The following is a 25,691-nucleotide window of genomic DNA, read 5'->3' as shown; positions in this document are numbered from 1 at the left end:
CTAGCTTGTTGCAAGTCAGATTTTTTGTTGTTGAAATGTCTCTTTGAAACTCCACCCATATTAAATATTTGATCGGTTTGATAGTGGCAAGGCGTCACTAGTTTCTACCTGGACTCCGAACTCCACCCACATGATAGTACTTGCCGAGTTACTTACCCAGGCTTTCGAACTACTGTGAGAAGTCTGGGTATATGAGGCTCAGGTATAAGCAATATGGTGGCAATTCCACTTGGCCTATCAGAGAGCAAGATGGGCTAACACCCTATTGCTTACACCCATCTAATCCTCTCAGATCTAAACAGGTGGCTAGGAGGTTGGGGCTGGGGCATGATTTGTGATACAGGGGTATATATCTATTTCGTCCCCATTCCTACAGCAGAGCTCACCCATGAGGATCTTGTCCTTGGCGAACTCCAGCTCTTTGAGGGTCACCATGTCTTTGCCGTCCACCGCCGCCTTCAGAGCCGCTTGGTTGACCAGGTTCTCCAGGTCGGCCCCGGAGAAGCCCACTGTTCCCCTGGCGATGATCCCAGCCTCCACATCTGCATGAGGAAGCCAGGTCGTTAGCAGGAATAGGTACAGCTAAGCTAGGTCAACTATGGTGTGTCTTACTAGCATGTTCTTCTCTTTTAGTATGTAGCCATAGACTATTAGCATGCAGCGATTAGCATGTTACCACTGCAGATTCTCATATAGCCATTGTCTACAAGTATGCAGCCATTAGCATGTAGCTATTAGCATGTATCCATTAGCAAGTAGCCATAGTCTATTAGCAAACAGCCATTAGCATGTTGCCACTGTAGATTCTCATATAGCCATAGTTTATTTGCAAGTACTATTAGCATTTACCCCAGCAGATTCACTTGTGTGAAGCTATTGCTCATCAGCAATAGACTCAAGCTATGACCAACATAGGTCACACATGTATGTTGCTCACGTACCAGGGTCTACTTTAATCTTCCTAAGGTACCAGTTGAGGATCTCTGTGCGCCCCTTCACATCTGGCTTGGGGACGGTGACCTGCATGTCGAAACGTCCCGGTCGAATCAGAGCGCTAGGGAGGGAAAGGGAGGGAGCGACAGAGCTTCACTGACTTTAGGTTTGTTTTAACATGGCAAGTCAATATGTACTCATGTCAACTAATGAAACCCTGTACAAAAAAAATAAAATAAAGACATTTCATTGAGCAACATTATGAGATGAATAAAGCTTTAACATACTTATCCAAAGCCTCAGGGAAGTTTGTCGCTCCAATGATAATGACCCCTTCGTTTGGTTTGAACCTGCGGGCGACAATTGTGACACGTTCAGGGAAGTCGGTGTATCCTTCCTACTGGGGAAAAAAACTGATTGAGTCAACGTTGTTTCCACATCATAAAAAATATATATATATGCGTTGAAGCTGAATCAATGTGGAAAACTGATTGGATTTGCATAAAGTCAACAGGAATTCTGGGATTTTTTCTCTCCCAACATTTAACCTAAATCCAATGACTGACATTTGTTGTTGCACTAGACGTTGAAATGACATCTGTGCCCAGTGGGATGTCACGTTTCTCCACACAGAAAGTAGGGTCATGTTTCGTACGGGAAACATTTAGCAAAAAAATAAATAAACACTGTTGGACAATCTCACGTAGATCCTCCATTTGGTTTTGTTTTATAAAATGTTTCCCCTCATTGAACACAACCCAGAAGAACCCGTTGGAAACATACCCGTCCATTTCAGCCAGTAGCTGGTTGATGGTCTGTCTGGAGTAGGGGTGCATGGGAGACTCGATCCTCTTCCCTCCGACGCTGTCCAACTCGTCAATAAAGATTACGCACGGCGCGTTTGCTTTGGCTTCCTCTGCAGATGTAATGTATAGAGAGGATGGGTTGAAGTCTAGGGCTGGGGTCTCAGATATACAGATGATAAATTATGACAATACGATCGTTGCAACCAGGTTTGGGTTAAAGAAAAAGACAGTGAAAATGACAATATTAGGTACAGGGTTGGAAGCCAGGAATAAGGGGAGACTTGAAGAGGAGATGGGACTCACTGAAGAGGTTCCTGATGCGACTGGCTCCAACCCCCACAAACATCTCATCAAACTCAGAGCCAGAGGCATAATAAAATGGGACGTTGGCTTCCCCAGCCACGGCTCTGGCCAACAGAGTCTTCCCAGTACCAGGAGGGCCAACCAGCAAGATCCCTACACACACACACACACACACACACACACACACACACCACACACACACACACACACACACACACACACACACACACACACACACACACACACACACACACACACACACACACACACACACACACACACACACACACACACACACACACACCCCCCCCCGAGAGAGAGAGGGCAGAGACAGAGACGGTAAGAACAACTGTAATAGGTTAATATACAGTAATACAATATTCACCTAACAAAGTAGACAGTTTATGAATATTGACTAAAATATTAGATTGAAATCCAATGAGGAAGTAAATAATAACATATGTAACTAACTAAGAAATAGCCAATTAAAGTGGCAACAAAGTTAATGGCACCATTTTCATCTTCCATCAGGGGAAGATTGTGTTCCTGTCTAAATAACTTCTTGAATTCAGAATTGTTCAGTCAGTCTACACCTGGGTTATGTTCATTAGGGCACAGAAACTTAATTTTTTTTTAGCGTTTTGCAACAGAAAACAAAAATGATCGTTTCTTACTGGACAAATCCACGTAGTCCTTCTTGTTCCAGTCAGTTGTTTTGTTCTATTTGGTGCCTAATGAACACAACACTGATCAACTAAAGGCCATTAAAGAGCTCGACGGTCTACTGCACCTCTCGGCAGTTTCCCTCCGAGGACGGTGAACTTCTCTGGGCTCCGGAGGAACTCCACCACCTCCTGCAACTCATTCTTGGCCTCCTCCACCCCTTTGACGTGCTCAAACGTCACGTTCTTCATGTGGACAGGGTCCACCGCTGAGTCCAGGCCTGATGTGGTTCGGAATCGTACTGTCCAGAACGGTTAGATTAAGGTTCGAAATCACACAGCTCGGATGCAAAAGCGTTCTTAGCTATGGTTAGATTTATTTTAGTTTGGCAACAAATCACTGTCTTCTAGAAGCATTCGGTAAACAAAAAAAACCCACAATATTATTACCAAGTTATCTTGATTACTCATCAAACTTGCTGAACATGCTTTTTATGTGTAAATTCTGAATGCATCTGCAAAGAGTTAAAGGCTCAATCTGGGATGCTGTTCAACTGTCATTTGAATGAATTAATGAATTACATAGGCTACCCATTAACTTATAAAGAATATTACTTTAAACAGACAATATACAGCTTCAAAAACTGTCACTCATGGACTGTATGAATTTAACACGGGTTACGTTTCTCCTGGCCCAACCCTCTGCAGCGAGGAGTGCAGTTTGACTAAAACGCAAGCTACAGATTGTGGCTTTAAAAAGTACACACCACGCTGCATGCTAGAGCGAGGGACTTCAAGCTTGATTAGAGAGATGGACAAAATGAAAAGGAGCCTTTACCCGATAGGAAGGGGGTCTTGGAGAGGCCGTAGAGTCCCAGGAGCAGCAGGACTAGCAGGACCAGCCTCGTCCTCCTCAGAGAGTCTGCAGAGAAGATGGAAGTTCCAATCCACTTTCATTCAATAGGGAGAAAAAAATGAAAGGCGGGCATGCATCTCTTGTTGCAGTGAGCCTTCAGGGCCTGCAAGCTGAAACCGTGGTCATTTAATGCTCACTGCAAGGAGAGTAGAGCTGGTGACTTTCATTTTTATGGAAGATAACGTACACCTAGGTAATGTTTAGTAGGCAGTAGAAACATGAGACAATGTTGTGAAACGAAGGAGGTACTACTTGAGCTGTTCCATTAAGAACACCCGTTATGGTTTTCCGTTTCAAACCGTTTAGCCATGTGTCTTACTGAGCATGACCCTGGTCTTGTAGTGTAGTGTTGTATACTGTATACTTGCCTTGTGTGCGCTGTGTCAGAGCTTGGGATTTCAGGAAGCCCTCAGCAAACCCGGTCTTGAAAGAATCTTGCTGCCCATCGGGAATATTCTTGTTCTTCATAAGCTTGTCCAAGGTTTCCACCTCCATCCCCTTATCACGCGTCAGGAGGCCCTGCATGAGACAACAGTCAGATATGTTTACAATGCAACCAGGGGCATGTTAAGTAGGAAAGCATCTGGGAGATAACGTTCGTCTTTGTCAAATAAGATGTAAAAATACGCTCCCCCCCCGTTGTAAAACGGTTTCAAACATTTTTCTATGGTGTGGCCTAATGAACAAGACCCAGGTACTCTCTCCGGAGGATGACAGAGTACAGACAAACCGGGGGTCTCACCTTCATAAACGAGGGTGTAAAGCCATCTGATTCCATGGGACGCTCAAAGCCTGCCTGCAGTCGCTTGTGTTTCCCTAGAGTTTTAAAGCCTCTGTTCTGGATCCACACTGGAAACAAGGACCCATACTGTATGTTTAACACGTATAAAATCAAAGCCATGCATTTCTAAGTAGAAAGATGTTTGGTAAATAGGAATGCACTTTAGGTGTTCATGATCGCACTCAAATATGGGTGAGTGATTGTCAAAACAGCAGACAAACACCAACACCCTGCCCTTTATTTCATTGAATGAACTCTTCCTCTAAAATAGACCAATAGCAACGGTAGAATAGACTCCCATTCAAAATGTCTGTCACAAGCATATGCCACTGTTGACATTGACTTCCATTTGCAGGAGAACTGCACTGGGATTTTTGCTGGATATTTATTAGTCACTTAATTACAAAATAATCTTTGATTACCTGGCCAATAGCGGAGCTCTGTACAAACGGCCTGAAGAGGGGAAGGGATCTGTTTGCAGAAAACAGGGTAAGAGGTGCCCATTTTACCACCAGAGAACCCTACAAAGACAATGGAAGGAGAGTTGGATGTGCATATTCAACCCAATGGTCTTCCCTTCAAACATTCTTGCTCTTAGGATTTAATTAGTGATTCTGTGTCTCAAAAATCAACTCGTTCATAGAAATACTTATTTCCCTCATTAAAATGCAAATCAATTTATAACATTTTTGACATGCGTTATTCTGGATTTTTTTTCTTGTTATTCTGTCTCTCACTGTTCAAATAAACCTACCATTAAAATTATAGACTGATAATTTCTTTGTCAGCGGGCAAATGTACAAAATCAGCAGGGGATCAAATACTTTTCCCCCTCACTGTAGGATCACCACTTTATTTTAAGAATGTGAAATGTCAGAATAATAGTAGAGAGAATGATTTATTTCAGCTTTTATTTCTTTATTTTTTATCACATTCCCAGTGGGTCAGAAGTTTACATACACTCAATTAGTACTTGGTAGCATTGCCTTTAAATTGTTCAACTTGGGGCAGACGTTTCGGTTAGCCTTCCACAAGCTTCCCACAATAAATGGGGTGAATTTGTGCCCATTTCTCCTGACAAAGCTGGTTTAACTGAGTCAGGTTTGTAGGCCTCCTTGCTCGCACACACTTCTTCAGTTCTGCCCACAGATTTTCTATAGGATTGAGGTCAGGGCTTTGTGATGGCCACTCCAATACCTTGACTTTGTTGTCCTTAAGTTATTTTGCCACAACTTTGGAAGTATGCTTGGGGTCATTGTCCATTTGGAAGACCAATTTGCGACCAAGCTTTAACTTCCTGACTGATGTCGTGAGATGTTGCTTCAATATATCCACATAATTTTCCTCCCTCATGATGTCATCTATTTTGTGAAGTGCACCAGTCCCTCCTGCAGCAAAGCACCCCCACAACATGATGCTGCCACCCCCGTGCTTCACGGTTGGGATGGTGTTCTTCAGCTTGCAAGCCTCCTCCTTTTTCCTCCAAACATAATGATGGTGATTATGGCCAAACAGTTCTATTTTTGTTTCATCAGACTAAAGGACATTTCTCCAAAAAGTACGATCTTTGTCCCCATGTGCAGTTGCAAACCGTAGTCTAGCTTTTTTATGGTGGGTTTGGAGCAGTGGCTTCTTCCTTGCTGAGAGGCCTTTCAGGTTATGTAGATATAGGACTCATTTTGCTGTGGATATAGATACTTTTGTACCCATTTCCTCCAGCATCTTCACAAGGTCCTTTGCTGTTGTTCTGGGATTGATTTGCACTTTTCCCACCAAAGTACGTTCATCTCTAGGAGACAGAACGCGTCTCCTTCCTGAGCGGTATGACAGCTGCGTGGTCCCATGGTGTTTATACTTGCGTACTATTGCTTGTACAGATGAACGTGGTACCTTCAGGCGTTTGGAAATTGCTCCCAAGGATGAACCAGACTTGGAGGTCTACAATTTGTTTTATGAGGTCTTGGCTGATTTCTTTTGATTTTTCCATGATGTCAAGCAGAGGCACTGAGTCTGAAGGTAGGCCTTGAAATACATCCACAGGTACACCTCCAATTGACTCAAATTATGTCAATTAGCCTATCAGAAACTTCTAAAGCCATGACATCATTTTCTGGAATTTTCCAAGCTGTTTACAGGCACAGTCAACTTAGTGTATATAAACTTCTGACTCACTGGAATTGTGATACAGTGAATTATAAGTGAAATAATGTCTGTAAACAATTGTTGGAAAAATTACTTGTGTCATGCACAAAGTAGATGTACTAACCGACTTGCCAAACTATAGTTTGTTAACAATACATTTGTGGAGTGGTTGAAAAACTAGATTTAATGACTCCAACCAAAGTGTATATAAACTTCCGACTTCAACTGTAGACGTGTCCTTCGCCTCACCATGCTTGTTGTAGAAGAAGGAATGTGAGGAGAGGTGAGAGATCCTCCATGCCTGTTGGCTGGGGCTGGATGAGGACAGCGCCCCCTGTTGACTCAGACGTGGTAACATAGCGCTTACTAGCTCGTCCAGCTGCCCCATGCCCAGGTCAGACAGGCCCAGGTCCCTCAGGCTCCACGTGGGCTACGCATACAAATCAAATGTTATTCATCACATGCTTCATAAACAACAGGTGTAGACTAACAGTGAAATGCTTACTTATGAGTCCTTTCCAACAATGTAGAGAGATTATTATTTTTTTAATAATAGAAAAATAATAACAAGGAATAAATCCACATGATAACTTGGCTACACACACACACACACACACACACACACCTGGTATATATAAAGTGTACGTGTATACACATACACACACATTAATCACAGCAGGTAGCCTAGTGGTTAGAGCATTGGACTAGTAACCGAAAGGTTGCAAGATCGAATCCTTGAGCTGACAAGGTAAAAATCTGTCGTTCTGCCCCTGGACAAGGCAGTTAAACCCACTGTTCCTAGGCCGTCACTGAAAATAAGAATTTGTTCTTAACTGACCTGCCTAGTTAAATTTTAAAAAAAGGTTAAAAAAATGTTTTCATCAACTTGGCTATATACAAAAGGATACCAGTAAAGTACTGGTATATATAAAGTACAGGTACACACACGGAACACACTTTAAAATGCTTTATTTCAATCCACAAATTATATTACATTTGAAAAGGATTCAAACATTTCAAAGGTTACAGACACAGTGCATTCGGACCCCTTGATATTTAACACATTTTGTTACAGCGTTATTCTAAAATGGATTAGATTGATGAGGGAGAAAAAAAACAATCTACACACAATACCCCATAATGACAAAGCAAAAACAGGTTTAGAAATTTTAGCAAATTTAAAAAACACTGAAATATCACATCTATGTAAGTATTCAGACCCTTCACTCAGTACCTTGTTAAAGCACCTTTGGCAGCGATTACAGCCTCAAGTCTTCTTGGGTATGACGCTACAAGCTTGGCACGCCTGTATTTGGGGAGTTTCCTTCACCCAAGTTTGAGCGCTCTGGAGCAGGTTTGCATCAAGGATTTTTGTACTTTGCTACAATCATCTTTCCCTCGATCATGATTAGTCTCCCAGCCCCTGCCGCTGAAAAACATCCTCACAGCATGATGCTGCCACCACCAAGCTTCACCGTAGGGATGGTGCCAGGCTTCCTCCAGATGTGACGCTTGGCATTCAGGCCAAAGAGTTCAATCTTGGTTTCATCAGACCAGAGAATCTTGTTTCTCATCGTCAGAGTCTTAAGGTGCCTTTTGGCAAACTCCAAGAGGGCTGTCATGTGCCTTTTACTGAGGTGTGGCTTCCGTCTGGTCACTCTACCATAAAGGCCTGATTGTGGAGATGGGAGAACCTTCCAGAAGGACAACCAACTCTGCAGCACTCCAGCAGAGGAACTCTGGAGCTCTGTCAGAGTGCCCATCAGGTTCTTGATCACCTTCCTGACCAAGGCCCTTCTCCCCCGATTGCTCAGTTTGGCCGGCCGGCCAGCTAGTTCTTGGAAGAGTCTTGGTGGTTCCAAATTGCTTCCATTTCAGAATGATGGCGGTCACTGTGATCTTGGGGACTTTCAATGCTGCAGAAATGTTGGGGTACTCTTCCCCAGATCTGTGCCTCGACACAATCCTGTCTTGGAGCACTACGGAAAATTCCTTTGACCTCATGGCTTGGTTTTTGCTCTGACATGCACTGTGAACTGTGGGACTTTATATAGACAGGTGTGTGCCTTTCCAAATCATGTCCAATCAATTGAACTGGACTCCTGGTGGACTCGGAGTTGTAGAAAAAAAACTCAAGAATGCACGTGAGCTCAATTTCGAGTGTCATAGTCTGAATACTTATGTAAAAATAAGATTTATTTTTATTTGTAATAAATTAGCAAAAATGTCTAAAAACCTGCTTCGATTCATCATTCTGGGGTATTGTGTCTCGATTAAGGAAAAAGAATACATGATCAATTTTAGAATAAGGCTGTAACGTAACAAAATGTGGAAAAGTCAAGAGGTCTGAATACTTTCCGAAAGCACTGTATATCGCCACTTATGGATACAGAAATCCCCTTGTTTTCCATATAGCTAGGCTGCCCATGACAGCTGGACAGAACAGTATTGCCAGCTGCTTTGCAGATCTGCAAGCTGTAGGCCATGTGCACATGCGTTTACCTCTGTGCTCTGCAAGTCCTGTTCCGAGGCATGCTCTCTATGCTGAGGTTTAGCAGCGGCACTGCTGCTGCCCACTGCGGTCTTCAGGTATTGGAGGGCATTGATCAGGTGACTCAGGGGGACAGTGACCTGCCAGGCAACACACAACAGGAAGACATCAGCTCAAACACGCTAATTGCTGTTTAGTTTGAAACTACAAGACCAATTTAAAACTGTGTCCCACAACACACAGTCATGCACAATGTGGGACTCTCCCAAAGTATCTTATTATAGGAAAGTAAGGAAACAAGTAAGGATGGAAGTAAGGAAGGAAAAAAGGAAGGAGAACTAAGGACATATAGCTTACATATTAGGTTGAATAAGCAGAAAGCATAGACAAGTTATTTATGAACATACGTTTTTTTTTTTATTATTTTCAGTAGTGTAAAGTACTTAAGTAAAAATAGTTTAAAGTACTACTTAAGTCGCAGATAGGGAATCTGTACTTTACTATTTATATTGTTGACAACTATTACTTCACTACATTCCTAAAGAAAATAAATGTATTTTTACTCCATACATTTTCCCTGACACCCAAAGTACTTGTTAAATTTTGAAGGCTTAGGAGGACAGGAATATAGTCTAATTCACGCACTTATCAAGAGAACATCCCTGGTCATCCCTACTGCCTCTGATCTGGCGGACTCAAACACAAATGCTTCATTTGTAAATAAAGTCAAAGTGTTGTAATGTGCCCCAGACTATCCGCAAATTAAAAAAAAAAAATATATATATATATATATATATCTCATAGAAAGTAATAATGGCCAGTGTCCTATAGTAAATACTGTGAGCAGAACAAAATCACGCCAATCGTCATGAACCCCCACAGAAGAGCAAAGTAGCAGCAAAGATACTGATAACGAACCCCTTTTGTCTGTGGTAGAATTGGAAATGAAGGAGAAAAAAGAATATAATTTGCACTTAGTTCAATGAACCTTGGATGGACCGGAAGCGGTTGCAAATTCAAATACGGTTGTAAAGATTTTTTTAAGCTATTCCCCCCCCCCCCCAGACGTGGTAGCTAACAACAACGACAGAGAACCATTTCTAGAGCTTCATGTGGTGAAACGAAGGATTTCCTCAAGGTAATGTATGAATGCCGTGTATTTTTACTCAACTAACGTTAGCAATCAAGGACCTAAATAAAAGGTTAACATTAAAAAACAAATAGCAATCAAGGAGCTAATGTAACTAGCTAACGTAGCCAGCTAGCATAATTGATTGTCCAACCTGCCGTTACTACCACACACTTTTGTGTAACCTATAATTCTGGCGGCACTGTTGAGGTTAAACACGCTACGAGCTGGCTAGCCTGCTAATGGCGGTCACAAATGTTTTCCCTTGCATCTGTGGTCTTGCTAGCTAACATCAGTAGAGTTAACGTTGGAGAAACTTGGATTTAGCAAACCGGGCTTATGCATACGCCTTTTCTCATCATACTGCTTTGTTGCTTGTGGAATACGTGTGTTGTGTGGGTAGAATAACACAATGTGGACATTTATACCATGCAAAGGCATTTGATATCATAAACGTTAAAATGTCATAATTAACATCAACGTGGTGTAACGTTCGCTACCTTGCTAATGTTCAGAGTGCGAATTACATCGTACCATTCGGGGTCTTATGGGTGTAATAATAAAGATGTCAACAATAAATAAAATAAAACAAATAACATAAAGGCATAAACAACCAGTCGTCGTCTTTGTCAAACAAAACACTTAAAGTAAACTAACTGCATGTTCGTCCACTCATAACCCCAGCATCAAATCAGTGCATTGCATGTATATTCGCGCCATTTCATATGAATAGAAAGACATCTGTTTACAAAACACAAAGAAGTGTGCCTAATGACGTTCGGCGATTGCCATTGATTATGCTCATATTGATTAAGTCTACGTCAATGGATGAGTTTTGCTTACAAATGTTACTTTTGCTTACAGACTTTACTTTTGTTACTTGTAAAGTCGGGCGACCTGAAAAGGGGCTGAAACTGTCCCGGGAAAACAGAATGGTCAAAATAACACACACGGTCAATTTATTAGACTAGATTACAATGGGTATTACCATGAACTTCAAATATGCCAACTGGTAGCAGGTGATGTAGTGGTTAAACTTTTTTTGTGGGTAACAATTTTCCTTCTAAACTGTAGCCAAACATTTCTGTAAAAAAAAAAAACCGATAAAGCCGTGTTCCTATTTACTTATTTTATTAATCTCGAGCTGTTTTCGGTAGGTGCACCCGATTCAGCGAACTGTTGCCATTTTGAAACATTTCATGTGTCTGAAGGTACAAATCAGGTGCACTATAGGCCTACCGCTGGCCAAACGGATGGCTCAGATGAGTGGCTGCAGTAACGTAGATATGCTGTTTGAGTGAGTTTTTAAGTTCACTCAGCACTGTCAACATTGTATTCAACACTTTTATAAGCCATAAATTGCGTTCTTCCCATTTCCACTTAGCGCTACAACAAGCAGTGCAGCAGTAATGAATGAGTAGAAAAGTGTATTTATAGGCTTCCGTTATTATTAGCGGCTTGGGTGTTTTTTAATAGAGAATATACATTTAACTTTCTTGGTTCATAGGGAGTAACAACATGAATTTGTGCATGAGGCAGACATAATGCTGTGCGACTCGAATTTCGCCATCATCTGGAAGATGTGTCCCTTTTTGGTAAGGGAGAACGGAAGAATGTTGAGGTGAACCCTCAGTCTGCTGCAGGCACCATCGGCCCATTTTAAAATAAAAAGCCAATTTATTTAAAAAGGTATGCTCGCTCAGCTGTGCTTCACGAGTAATACAACAATGGATCTATTACTGGTGTGATCCTGTAGCCTACTTAAAATGTTACAAAATGGCCTGAACAACAGGGCAATTCAAGCAAAGCCAATATGCTGTGATAATGTATTGGGTCTATAGCTTACTACACAAACCTCATTGATAGTATTATTTTTAAATGTTGCGTGGGTTTACATTAAGTAATGTTTAAAAAAAAAAACTGGGGTAGATCTCGGCTTGCATTTTGACTCTGATCTTAACTCAAAGGTCGGTGACCACTATTCTAGAGTTTCCCCCTGTTAACTCAATGGTCGAATCAACGCAATATTAGCCACTTTCAATGCAACAGACTGAAACAAAACAAACTATGCAAGAGATGTTTTTGTAGGCAGAACATATCGGAGTATGATTCTATTGCATTGATATGCACGTCTCAGCCCGTACTCTACACAGACTGGTACGGCACAAACAACCGGAGCTGCAGTAGACCTATATGCAAATAGACTAAAGGTCGACCGATTAAACGGCATGGCCGATTTAATTAGGGCCGATTTCAAGCTTTCGCAATGTAACAGCAATATTTAGACTTATGGATGCCACCCGTTAGAAAATATGGAACGGTTCTGTATTTCACTGAAAGAATAAACGTTTTGTTTTCGAAATGATAGGTTATTAATATGGTCAAATCTGGAAACTAAGGCTCGTATTTTTGATAGAGCAGTCTGACTGAGCAGTGGTAGGCAGCAGCAGGCTCGTAAGCATTAATTCAAACAGCACTTTACTGCGTTTGCCAGCAGCTCTTCGCAATGCGCTGTTTATGACTTCAAGCCTATTCACTCCCGAGATTAGGCTGGCAATACTAAAGTACCTATTAGAACATCCAATAGTCAAAGGTATAGAGAGAAATAGTCCTATAATAACTACAACCTAAAACTTACCTGGGAATATTGAAGACTCATGTTAAAAGGAACCACCAACTTTCATGTTGTCATGTTCTGAGCAAGGAACTTAATAGGGCTAGGGGGCAGTATTTGCACGGCTGGATAAAAAAATGTACCCGATTTAATCTGGTTACTAATCCTACCCAGTAACTAGAATATGCATATACTTATTATATATGGATAGAAAACACTCTAAAGTTTCTAAAACTGTTTGAATGGTGTCTGAGTATAACAGAACTCATTTGGCAGGCAAAACCCTGAGACATTTTCTGACAGGAAGTGGATACCTGATGTGTTGTATTACCTTTAAACCTATGCCATTGAAAAACACAGGGGCTGAGGAATATTTTGGCACTTCCTATTGCTTCCACTAGATGTCACCAGCCTTTACAAAGTGTTTTGAGTCTTCTGGAGGGAGATCTGACCGAACAAGAGCCATGGAACGATGATGGCCCATTAGACACCTGGCGCGCGAGTTCATGTTGGGTACCCTCGTTCCAATACGTTATAAAAGAGAATGCATTCGTCCACCTTGAATATTATTCATGTTCTGGTTAAAAAAGCCCCTAATGATTTATGCTATACAACGTTTGACATGTTTGAACGAACGTAAATATATTTTTTCCCCTCGTTCATGAAGTGAAGTCCGGCGGGCTTAGATCATGTGCTAACAAGACGGAGATTTTTGGACATAAATGATGAGCTTTTTTGAACAAAACTACATTCGTTATGGACCTGTGATACCTGGAAGTGACATCTGATGAAGAGAATCAAAGGTAATGGATTATTTACATAGTATTTTCGATTTTAGATCTCCCCAACATGACGGCTAGTCTGTATCGCAACGCGTATTTTTCTGGGCGCAGTGCTCAGATTATTGCAAAGTGTGATTTCCCAGTAAGGTTATTTTTAAATCTGGCAAGTTGATTGCGTTCAAGAGATGTAAATCTATAATTCTTTAAATGACAATATAATATTTTACCAATGTTTTCTAATTTTAATTATTTAATTTGTGGTGCTGACTTGACTGCCGGTTATTGGAGGGAAACGATTTCCTCAACATCAATGCCATAGTAAAACGCTGTTTTTGGATATAAATATGAACTTGATAGAACTAAAAATGCATGCATTGTCTAACATAATGTCCTAGGAGTGTCATCTGATGGAGATTGTAAAAGGTTAGTGCATCATTTTAGCTGGTTTTATGGTTTTGGTGACCCTGTCTTTGAATTGACAAAACATTACACACAACTCTTGTAAATGTACTGTCCTAACATACTCTAAATTTATGCTTTCGCCGTAAAACCTTTTTGAAATCGTAAAACGTGGTTAGATTAAGGAGATGTTTATCTTTCAAAGGGTGTAAAATAGTTGTATGTTTGAAAAATTTGAATTTTGACATTTATTTGGATTCAAATTTGCCGCTCTTGAAATGCACCTGCTGTTGATGGAGTGCACCACGGGTGGGACGCTTGCGTCCCACCTAGCCCATAGAGGTTAAACGTTAGCTTTTTTACATGGCACATATTGCACTTACTTTCTTCAACACTTTGTTTTTGCATTATTTAAACCAAATTGAACATGTTTCATTATTTATGAGACTAAATTGATTTTATTGATGTATTATATTAAGTTAACCTCTTACATCTAGACGTTCCGCTAGCGGAACACCTGCTCCAATATCCAATGATAGGCGTGGCGCGAATTAAAAATTCCTCAAAAATACAAAAAGTTCAATTTTTCAAACATATGACTATTTCACAGCATTTTAAAGACAAGACTCTCCTTTATCTAACCACACTGTCCGATTTCAAAAAGGCTTTACAGCGAAAGCAAAACATTAGATTATGTCAGCAGAGTACCAAGCCAGAAATAATCAGACACCCTTTTTTCAAGCTAGCATATAATGTCACAAAAACCCAGAAGACAGCTAAATGCAGCACTAACCTTTGATGATCTTCATCAGATGACACACCTAGGACATTATGTTATACAATACATGCATGTTTTGTTCAATCAAGTTCATATTTATATAAAAAAAAAACAGCTTTTTACATTAGCATGTGACGTTCAGAACTAGCATACCCCCCGCAAACTTCCGGAGGAATTTGCTAACAATTTACTAAATTACTCACGATAAACGTTCACAAAAAGCATAACAATTATTTTAAGAATTATAGATACAGAACTCCTCTATGCACTCGATATGTCCGATTTTAAAATAGCTTTTTGGTGAAAGCACATTTTGCAATATTCTAAGTACATAGCCCAGCCATCACGGGCTAGCTATTTAGACACCCGGCAAGTTTAGCACTCACCAATATCAGATTTACTATTGTAAAAGTTTGATTACCTTTTGTTGTCTTCGTCAGAATGCACTCCCAGGACTGCTACTTCAATAACAAATGTTGGTTTGGTCCAAAATAATCCATCGTTATATCCGAATAGCGGCGTTTTGTTCGTGCGTCCCAGACACTATCCGAAATGGTAAATCACGGTCGTGCGCATGGCGCAATTCGTGACAAAAAAATCTAAATATTCCATTACCGTACTTCGAAGCATGTCAACCGCTGTTTAAAATCCATTTTTATGCCATTTTTCTCGTAAAAAAAGCGATAATATTCCAACCGGGAATGTCCATTTAGCTAAACAGAGGAAAGTAAACAAAGCTTTCGGTCGACGCGGGCACGCGCCTGAGTCTCACAGTACTGTAACCAGCCACTACCCAAACGCGCTACTTTTTTTCAGCCAGAGCCTGCAAAGCCACGATTCAGCATTTTACCGCCTTCTGAGAGCCTATGGCAGCCGTAGGAAGTGTCACGGGACAGCTAAGATCCTCACTCTTCAATAAACAGAGACAAGAAGAACGACACCTTGTCAGACAGGCCACTTCCTGCATGAAATCTTCTCAGGTTTTTGCCTGCCATATGAGTTCTGTTATACACAGACACCATTCAAACAGTTTTAGAAACTTGAGTGTTTTCTATCCAAAGCCAATAATTATATGCATATTCTAGTTACTGGGCAGGAGTAGTAACCAGCTTAACCTGTTAGGGCTAGGGGGCAGTATTGACACGGCTGGATAAAAAACATACCCGATTTAATCTGGTTACCACTCCTACCAGTAACTAGAATATGCATATACTTATTACATATGGATAGAAAACACCGTAAAGTTTCTAAAACTGTTTGAATGGTGTCTGTGAGTATAACAGAACTCAAATGGCAGGTCAAAACCTGAGAGATTCCTTTACAGGAAGTGGCCTGTCTGACCATTTCTTGAACTTCTTTTCCATCTCTATCATTTACTAAGGATCTCTGCTCTAACGTGACACTTCCTACGTTGTCCATAGGTGCTCAGAGCCCGGGAAAAACCTGAATGTCGTCATCCCAGCCCCAGGCTGAAACACATTATCGCCTTTCTCAAGTGGCCGATCAAGGGACTCTGGGCTTAGGCGCATGACCCGACCGCCCCCGCCTTTGTGATTTTTTTCCCTCTGTTTGCCCGAAAAGGAGATTCCCTGTCGGAATATTATCGCTTTTCTACGAGAAAAATGGCGTAAAAATTGATTTTAAACAGCGGTTGACATGCTTCGAAGTACGGTAATGGAATATTTAGAATTTTTTTTGTCACGAATTGCGCCATGCGCACGACCCTTCTTTACCATTTCGGATAGTGTCTGGAACGCACGAACAAAACGCCGCTATTCGGATATAACGATGGATTATTTTGGACGAAACCAACATTTGTTATTGAAGTAGCAGTCCTGGGAGTGCATTCTGACGAAGACAACAAAAGGTAATCAAACTTTTATAATAGTAAATATGATTAAGGTTTTCAAAATCGCGCCACAGGCTTCAAGTGGCTGTTACGTAGGTGGGACGAATTCGTCCCGCCTAGCCCAGAGAGGTTAAATCGGGTACGTTTTTTATCCAGCCGTGAAAATACTGCCCCCTAGCCATAACAGGTTAAAATAAGTGTTCATTGTTCATTCAGTATTGTTGTAATTGTCATTAATTACATATCGGCCGATTAATCAGTATCGGCTTTTTTTGGTCCTCCAATAAATTGGTATCGGTGTTAATCATAAATCGGTCAACCTCTAAAATAGACCATAGCCGTATATGGATCTGTGCCATTTGCATTGCACTGGACTGAGTTTACAGCATGAGCGGTCGTGAGTAGATGCACTTGTTTTGAGATCAAAGCGAGATCTGCATGTAGCCACGTGTGCACATTTTGTTCATATCCTTTGCTAGTTGAGTTATTAGCCCAGTTAACGATCATTTTGTAGTCAGCAATAGGGAGTGATCGCGTCGTACAAGTGCACAAAACCTATACATTAAGATATCTTTGAAAAGCGAGTCAGATAAAGAGCTTTTTTGTTGTCTTAAAAGGGGCAGTGTCAGATTGAGACATGCTTGAATAAGCTAAGTAGCCAATAGGCAGAGGGTAGCATAATTTGTCTAATTCTCTAATAATGGTATAGGAATACTAACGCATTTTATTTTGTAAAGTGGTTTCTTGCATCTTAACAACATTTTCAGTCACCTCCTTGTCTGAAAGACAAGTGGGTAAATGTCAAGCCCTGCATGTTTTTTTTCCATTTCGTTTTTTTTTTGTCTTCATTTCAGTCATGTAATGTATGCCTCATTGAACACCACACATTGGCTGCTACTGTAGGCTGAATGATAAATAGCTGTTCTATGTTAATGTTATGGGATGCATTTTTCTCCATTGTTTTTGATGGTAGGCCTACATTATGATCAAATAGCCACAGTAGCTTACTTGGCCACTGTTAGTTGTAACTTAACGTGGGTACAACCTCAGTTGTTCACAGTAAAATGCGCACAATTTTCAATGTTCAGGTTTGCTCTCAGCAGATCTGAAATTTGCTCAGTGCCGGAAAAAGTGAGGGAACATTGGTGGGTAAACTGAATACCGATCGTGGTGGGGGAAAAAGTAACGCTCCCTATACTTTCAATGCATTTTTCTGAAAAAGGTGGGTAAATGGAGTTTACCCTCCACTAGTCCTACACCACTGCCGGTAGCCTACCCTCAGACTAGGCAATTTTACACAAACAGGTAGTCTACATTCAATATAATAGGCACAGTTGAATAAAAACATGTTTACACCCTAGTTCATAAGTTGTCAATTCATTAATTGAATGCTACCTTTCTTTCCTTACATTAATGAGTGTTATGTCATTATTAAGCATTTAACAATTGAACTTAAACCCTGTACAAATTCTGGATCTTGGGGATCTCAGAAAGTGCACTATAAGTGTAACTATACCTATGTAACATTTCATCATGGGCGCACAAATCCAAAATAATGAAGGCCTATGCCATTGCAAAATCGAATGGTTCTAACGGAAAGAGTCAACTATAGGCCTACTGTCATATACTTGTGGAATGGATTGGATGAGCGTTGGAGTCTAGTTGTCTAAATATCTACTTCTGAACACATATCCATGGCGCACCTGAAAAACAAAGCAATGAGCGCTCTAAACAGCTGACTGACAAAAGCAAACAATGATTAATCAATGGATTAATCTAATGCATTGGAATAAACTTTTTAAATCAAGGACGCATGGCAAACAAATGGCAAATTAGGAAGTACAAAGGAAAATCTATGCGTTTTTTAAAAGGAGCTCAGCTTGGGTTGAAATTCAGCACCGAGTGGACAGTCCCTCTTTCTAGCCAGTGATAGAATTCTACAGTACCATTCATGGACAGGAAGACTTTGTGCAGCCACGTTGATATAAATGGTTTAAACCAGGTTGTTTTCATTTGGAAGCTCCCCCCCCCCCCCTCCATATTTATAACTAAAACATTTACCACTGCATTTTAAACAAATAGAATGGTTAAAATTAGCATTATTTAGAGACCCCTCAAGTTTGACTTTGGTTGGATTCAGGGGAGCTGAGCCCACCCTGAACATTACACCTTATAGTCCAAAGACCTTAGATGTTCTGTTTAGAGGCGAATTAGCTCTGGCAGCCAAAACAACCAAATACTCCCATCTAAACGGGAATTGATTCTCAATTGCGGTACGGTTCTAGAAACAAAGCCCTCTACTTTCATATCACAAAATGACAAACAAATGCTAAATATACTTACTGTACACTTAACACAGTTGCAGCCAACATTTTTCAGTGACAACACGTTTGTGGCATCAGTCTTCCATTTACACACAGGTGTTCGGAGACATAGCCAATTAGCACAGGTACATGTCTGTCTGTTTTCTGCAAACAAGCTCTGTAACATGGAAATATGGCCGTGTGGGAACCCTAACCCTATAAAAAGTGTAGTTAGGTTAAATAACCTATGGTTGGGTCGGCTTTTACCACAAACCGTATCGGTAAACCAACTTAATGATATCCGATTTCAAATCACTGACCTTATTGCTGTCCTAATAGAATTGCATGGAATCAGAAGAAAAAAAACTATTTGGGCAGATTTGTCTTTCATTTCAGGGCAATTTACATTAAAAAAAATAAGTAACCATGTCAATGTCTTTCAGTGGCTTGCACCTGAAGATCACAGGTCCATCGGAGAATGGCACTGAACCAGGATGAAATAGAAGGAATGGAGATTCAAATGGAAGTGGAAGAAGAGGCAACCAATTCTGAAGTGCAGGTAGATGTTGGCAGTGAAGAGGAGTCAGATAAAGCCTTGTCCAATAGTAACCTCGCAACACCTAAAAGGGGAAGGGGTAGGCCGCCCAAAAATGGATCAGTCTCCAAGTCAGATAAATCCTTGTCTAATGGTAACCCCTCAATACCTAAGAGGGGAAGGGGTAGGCCGCCCAAAAATGGATCAGTCTCCAAGTCAGATAATGCCTTGTCTAATTGTAACCCCTCAACACCTAAGAGGGGAAGGCCTAAAGGACCCATCTCCAAGTTAGGTGTTACGGGGCTAGCACCTAAGAGAGGTAGGCCTAAAGGATCAGTGTTTATGAAAACCAAGATGCTGAAGGTGATAAGCCTCGCGGCGGCTTGCCTACCCCGAAAACCAGTTGACCCCTCCCCAAAGAAGCGTGGCCGGCCCAGTAAAGTTGAATCGATAAGGAAGATCCTAACACCCAAGGAGGAGGATAGAAAGAAACTGGAAAGCCAACTAAGAAGGCCGCGTATCTATCCACGCAAGGATTCTCCAGTCACTGAACCTAGGGGAAGAGGTCGCCCACGCAAGACGGAGGATGCCACCAAGCCCCTTATCTATGATGGTCCCCCAAGGAAAAGGGGCCGTCCCCCTGGTGCAGCAAACAAAGTTAAGAGGGAGGCAGAGCAGGATAAGGCCAACAGTGAACCTCCAGTCAAACGCTCCTTCCACTCCAAAGAAAAAAGCAAGGAAGCAGGATTTCCACCAGTAGAAGAAAGTGATCAGGAAGATGAAACAGGGTGGGTGGATCAAGAAAGTGAAAAGTGGAAGGTGGAATATAGAGAAGACCCCAAGAAGCCAGTTACCCCCAGTGACCCCACTAGCTTTCTCTGGGCAAGCCACATAACACCTAAGAGAGGTAGGCCCAAAGGATCCGTTTCCAAGTTAGGGGCTAGCCCCATAACACCTAACAGAGGTAGGCCTAAAGGATCGGTCTCCAAGTTACTGGGTAGTCCCATAACACCTAACAGGGGTAGGCCTAAAGGATCGGTCTCCAAGTTACTGGGTAGTCCCATAACACCTAACAGGGGTAGGCCTAAAGGATCGGTCTCCAAGTTAGGGGCTAGCCCCATAACACCTAACAGAGGTAGGCCTAAAGGATCGGTCTCCAAGTTACTGGGTAGTCCCATAACACCTAACAGAGGTAGGCCTAAAGGATCTGTCTCCAAGTTACTGGGTAGTCCCATAACACCTAAGAGAGGTAGGCCTAAAGGATCGGTCTCCAAGTTACTGGGTAGTCCCATAACACCTAACAGAGGTAGGCCTAAAGGATCGGTCTCCAAGTTACTGGGTCGCCCCATAACACCTAACAGAGGTAGGCCTAAAGGATCGGTCTCCAAGTTACTGGGTAGTCCCATAACACCTAACAGAGGTAGGCCTAAAGGATCGGTCTCCAAGTTACTGGGTAGTCCCATAACACCTGACAGGGGTAGGCCTAAAGGATCTGTCTCCAAGTTAGGGGCTAGCCCCACAACACCTAAGAGAGGTAGGCCGAAAGGATCCGTATTTACGCAACCCAAGATGCTGAAGGTGATGGGCAAGCCGCCGCGAGAAGTGGTTGACTCCCTTAATAAGCATGGCCGGCCCAGTATAGTTCAATTGAAAAGGGGTAGGCCAAAGAAGATACTAACACCAGATGAGGAAGAAGAGCTAAAGAAACTGGAAAGCCAACCAAGACCATGCGGAAGGCTGCATATCTATCCCTGCGATGATCCTCCAGTCACTGAGCCCAGGGGAAGAGGTCGCCCACGCAAGACTGAGGCTGCCACCAAGTCCCCCATCTATGATGTTCCCCCACGGAAAAGGGGCCGTCCCCCTGGTGCAGCAAACAAAGTTAAGAGGGAGGCAGAGCAGGATAAGGCCAACAGTGAACCTCCAGTCAAATGCTACTTTCACTCCAAAGAAAAAAGCGAGGAAGCAGGATTTCCACCAGTAGAAGAAAGTGATCAGGAAGATGAAACAGGGTGGGTGGATCAAGAAAGTGAAAAGTGGAAGGTGGAATATAGAGAAGACCCCAAGAAGCCAGTTACCCCCAGTGACCCCACTAGCTTTCTCTGGGCTAGCCACATAACACCTAAGAGAGGTAGGCCCAAAGGATCCGTTTCCAAGTTAGGGGCTAGCCCCATAACACCTAACAGAGGTAGGCCTAAAGGATCGGTCTCCAAGTTACTGGGTAGTCCCATAACACCTAACAGAGGTAGGCCTAAAGGATCGGTCTCCAAGTTACTGGGTAGTCCCATAACACCTAACAGGGGTAGGCCTAAAGGATCGGTCTCCAAGTTACTGGGTCGCCCCATAACACCTAACAGAGGTAGGCCTAAAGGATCGGTCTCCAAGTTACTGGGTAGTCCCATAACACCTAACAGGGGTAGGCCTAAAGGATCTGTCTCCAAGTTACTGGGTAGCCCCATAACACCTAACAGAGGTAGGCCTAAAGTATCAGTGTTTACACAACCCAAGATGCTGAAGGTGATAAGGAAGCCGCTGCGTGGCCGACCCCGAAAAGTGGTTGCCCCCTCCCCTAATAAGCATGGCCGGCCCAGTAAAGTTGAATCGATAAGGAAGATCCTAACACCCAAGGGGGAAGAGTATAGAAAGCAGGAAAGCCAACCAAGGCGGCCCCCCGGAAGGCCGCGTATCTATACACGCGATGATCCTCCAGTCACTGAGCCTAGGGGAAGAGGCCGCCCACGCAAGATGGAGGATGGAACCAAGCCCCTTATCTATGATGGTTCCCCACGGAAAAGGGGCCGTCCCCCTGGTGCAGCAAACAAAGTTAAGAGGGAGGCAGAGCAGGATAAGGCCAACAGTGAACCTCCAGTCAAATGCTACTTTCACTCCAAAGAAAAAAGCGAGGAAGCAGGATTTCCACCAGTGGAAGAAAGTGATGAAGAAAATGAAACGGGGAGGGTGGATGAAGAAAATGAAACGGGGAGGGTGGATGAAGAAAATGAAACGGGGAGGGTGGATGAAGAAAATGAAACGGGGAGGGTGGATGAAGAAAATGAAACAGGGAGGGTGGATGAAGAAAATGAAACGGGGAGGGTGGATGAAGAAAATGAAACGGGGAGGGTGGATGAAGAAAATGAAACGGGGAAGAATATAGAGAAGTCACCAAGAAGCCAGTTACCGCCAGTGACTGTAATAGCTTTATCGGTGCCATAAGCAGGATGATGTTTGGCGACAGCCCAGCCAGCGACAGTACCCCTTTATCTAGTTTGTAAAAATGTGTGTGCCAGTATAGCCTAATTTTTGATAGAAAACTACATGATCAGATGAGGGTGGCCTATTCGGGTGATCACTGTCATGAACATACACAGAAAAAATATATAAAACGCAGCATGTACAGTGTCGCTCCCATGTTTGATGAGCTGAAATAAAAGATCCCAGACATTTTAAATACGCACAAAAAGCAACTCAAATTGTGCAAAAGGTGTTTACATTCCTGTTAGTGAGCATTTCTCCTTTGCTAAGAAATCCATCCACCAGACAGGTGTGCCATATCAAGAAGCTGATTAATCAGCATGATCATTACACAGGTGCACCTTGTGTGAGGGACATAAAAGGCTACTAAAATGTGCGGTTTTGTCACACAAGTTGAGTGTGCAATTGGCATGTTGACTGCAGTAATGTTCACCAGAGCTATTGCCACAATTTCATTTTATCGATGGTAATTTGAATGCACAGAGATAGTGACAACATCCTGAGGCCCATTGTCGTGCCATTTATCTGCCGCCGTCACCTCATGTTTCAGCATGAAAATGCACAGCCCCAAGTCGCAAAGAACTGTACACAATTCCTGGAAGCTGTAAATGTACCAGTTATTCCATGGCCGGCATACTCACCAGACATGTCACCCATTGAGCACATTTGGGATCTTGGATCAACAGCATGTTCCAGTTCCCACCAATATCCAGCAACTTCACACAGCCATTGAAGAGGAGTGGGACAACATTCCACAGGCCACAATCAACAACCTGATCAACTCTATACGAAGGAGATGTCACGCTGCATGAGGAAAATACTGACTGGTTCCGAGCCACACCCCCTGCTTTTTTGTTGTTGTTGGTATCTGACCAATTCCTAGTCATGTGAAATCCATAGGTCTAATTCATTTATTTCAATTGACTAATTTCCTTATATGAACTGTACCCTCATGTTGCATTTTTGTTCAGTGTAGATATTGCATTCACCTTTTTATGGGGTTAAATGGTTATTGTTATCTGGACTGTGCAACTTTCAATTCAACATCCCTAAAAATGTATCCATTAAGACATACAGATATTCACTTCTGTGTGGGTTTTGTTCACCAATATTATCCTTGTATTTTTTTTTTTTTTAAATCAACATTACTCAGATCTTTAGGATTTAGACTACTATTTGACTTTGTTGGCTGTCAGTCCTGATAAGTACATTTTGATTGTACCTGGGCCTGGTTTCCCAAAAGCATGTTAAGGCCAAGTTCATAGTTAGAGCCATAGGATCCTATGGTTCTCATGAACGTAGCCTTAAAATGCTTTTGGGAAACCGGGCCCAGAGGAGTAACATTTCAAACGGGGCAGCTTGTGTGAGATTTTTCTAGGTTAGTCTCAATTGAGTCTTCACATTTTAGTCAACATTTTCTATAATCATGTTATCGTCTGTCGGTGACATTTTAATGTCTGAGGGTAGTATGAATGAGTCGTTTTCAGTGACTAAATCGTGTAAGTTTACTGCAGTAAAATGTCAGATCTATTACATTTGATGGTTTTTAAATCTCAATTAAAAAGCAAAAAGGTCCATTCTTCTGTTCTTATTTAGTACATGGCTTTCGAGTGTATCAAACATGTTTGGAAATCAGATTGTGGTCAGTTGGCTAATATCAGCTCATCCAGCTGCCCCTGGAGCTGTGTATGAGTAAAATACTTTGCTCAAGGGCACACCGGCAGGAGACGGTACCTGGGATTGGACACCAGCAGCCCTCTAGGTGACAGTCTGTCTACTCATGAGGATCAAAACAGAACAGACTACGCAGGTGCCACAAAACCAACAGCTGTCTAGTTACATTATTTCACAAATCAGTCAAGTTCAGCCAGCTAGCTACAGCCTCCCCTACATCACTGCTGCACTAAAATAAAGGCTCTTGGGATACTATTCTGCAGACCCCTGACTGCCTCTCCATCATGATCCATGTCGGGTCCAGACCCTGACCTCGCTGCAATGTAGCAAGCTGTCCACCTGACATTCCGTAATAGTAGCATAAACTAGTTAGCTACATTTCAGGAGTTACTTCTCAGTTGTGAAGTAACGTTAGCCAGCAGTTGGCTTGACGTAACGTTAAACTAGCTAATTTAGCTGTGAGAATTAGCTAGATTGCTGCAACTACCCAAGGAGACCAGAAACCCTGGGTAACGTTAGTGCCACACTAACTGACGCAGTTTTTAACATCGAGATTTGTGCAGTCAACAGCAGTAACACGCATTAGCTAGAGAACGTTAACTCATCTAGCTAGCAACGGCCGTGGGCAGGTGAAAGTATATTTTAAAACCTTTTGAAATTTACAAGATATCCCTCAAACTGCACACTAACTATATTTTGGGGTCAACAGCACTACCCAACGTTACATAGACTTCACTCCTTGCCAAGAAAGGATTGACAGCCAGCTACGGTTAACTTAGCATAACTATGGCTAGCTAGTTACTGTAACGTTAACAGGTAAACAACACTAAGCTACTGTTAATGGCTAGCTAGCTGACACGTTAAAGTAAGCTAGCTAGCTACTTTTTTTTTTGTTTTACCTGTGGTTGGACTGTTGTTGACAAGGAAAACATTCCCAATTTCGCTCTCGAGACAGGCCAGCAGTGTGTTTAGAGGTTCCTTTCCGATATGCCCTTGTTTCTCGTTCCTTCACTGAAACTGCTGTCCAGTGTGCGGTCCCAGCCATCCACTCAGTTTGCTCGTGAAGTTCGCGAAATGAAAGCGGCTAATTATAAAGGTCAACCGGATATTTTACATTGACAACCGGGGTAAATGCTTAGCTGTAACTATGAATGCAATGATTCCATGAGATAAACATCATATTTTGAAGCTATATAGCTAGCCCGAATGAATGGATCATTTATATTATTATTTAGGCCAATGCATGCTACATCTAAAAAGGGCAAGATTGCATATCAATGACATACCAATCCAAATGATATAGTAGCCGAAATACAAATTAGGTTTATCACAACATTTGTGG

The 25,691-nt window shown here is 42.1% G+C and overlaps 2 protein-coding genes across 4 annotated transcripts in view; one reads left to right on the top strand and one right to left on the bottom strand.

Moving 5' to 3' along the window:
- Positions 1 to 25,429, bottom strand: part of LOC106598156 (ATP-dependent zinc metalloprotease YME1L1) — a 34,416-nt gene extending 8,987 nt beyond the window's left edge. The window contains exons 1-13 of one of the 3 annotated variants that reach the window (XM_014189223.3): positions 25,249 to 25,429; positions 9,046 to 9,174; positions 6,793 to 6,973; positions 4,824 to 4,922; positions 4,363 to 4,469; positions 3,989 to 4,139; positions 3,543 to 3,626; positions 2,833 to 3,006; positions 2,043 to 2,195; positions 1,717 to 1,849; positions 1,221 to 1,283; positions 942 to 1,054; positions 387 to 542 (exon numbers count right to left, since the gene is read on the bottom strand). In XM_014189223.3, the coding sequence (XP_014044698.3) occupies positions 387 to 542; positions 942 to 1,054; positions 1,221 to 1,283; positions 1,717 to 1,849; positions 2,043 to 2,195; positions 2,833 to 3,006; positions 3,543 to 3,626; positions 3,989 to 4,139; positions 4,363 to 4,469; positions 4,824 to 4,922; positions 6,793 to 6,973; positions 9,046 to 9,174; positions 25,249 to 25,281 (1,576 nt within the window). In that variant the 5' untranslated portion in view covers positions 25,282 to 25,429. The remainder of the gene's footprint in view (positions 1 to 386; positions 543 to 941; positions 1,055 to 1,220; positions 1,284 to 1,716; positions 1,850 to 2,042; positions 2,196 to 2,832; positions 3,007 to 3,542; positions 3,627 to 3,988; positions 4,140 to 4,362; positions 4,470 to 4,823; positions 4,923 to 6,792; positions 6,974 to 9,045; positions 9,175 to 25,248) is intronic. The other 2 variants (XM_014189227.3, XM_014189229.3) reach the window with 2 other exon arrangements.
- On the top strand, positions 10,070 to 24,250 carry LOC145877541 (uncharacterized). The gene is made up of 2 exons (XM_082973253.1): positions 10,070 to 10,172; positions 19,332 to 24,250. The coding sequence occupies exon 2, from the start codon at positions 19,367 to 19,369 to the stop codon at positions 22,634 to 22,636; it is 3,270 nt and encodes a 1,089-aa protein (XP_082829379.1). The 5' UTR covers positions 10,070 to 10,172; positions 19,332 to 19,366; the 3' UTR covers positions 22,637 to 24,250.
- Positions 25,430 to 25,691: the final 262 nt, after the last annotated feature.

This window comes from Salmo salar, chromosome 03 (assembly GCF_965601325.2).
Source record: "Salmo salar chromosome 03, fSalSal1, whole genome shotgun sequence".
Taxonomy (NCBI): domain Eukaryota; kingdom Metazoa; phylum Chordata; class Actinopteri; order Salmoniformes; family Salmonidae; genus Salmo; species Salmo salar.
The sequence above is the reverse complement of the archived record's forward strand: the minus strand, read 5'-3'. Positions and strand labels throughout refer to the sequence as shown.

Excerpts from the sequence above, each read along its gene's own strand:
- LOC145877541 (XM_082973253.1), top strand. The coding sequence starts at position 19,367 with ATGGCACTGAACCAGGATGAAATAGAAGGAATGGAGATTCAAATGGAA.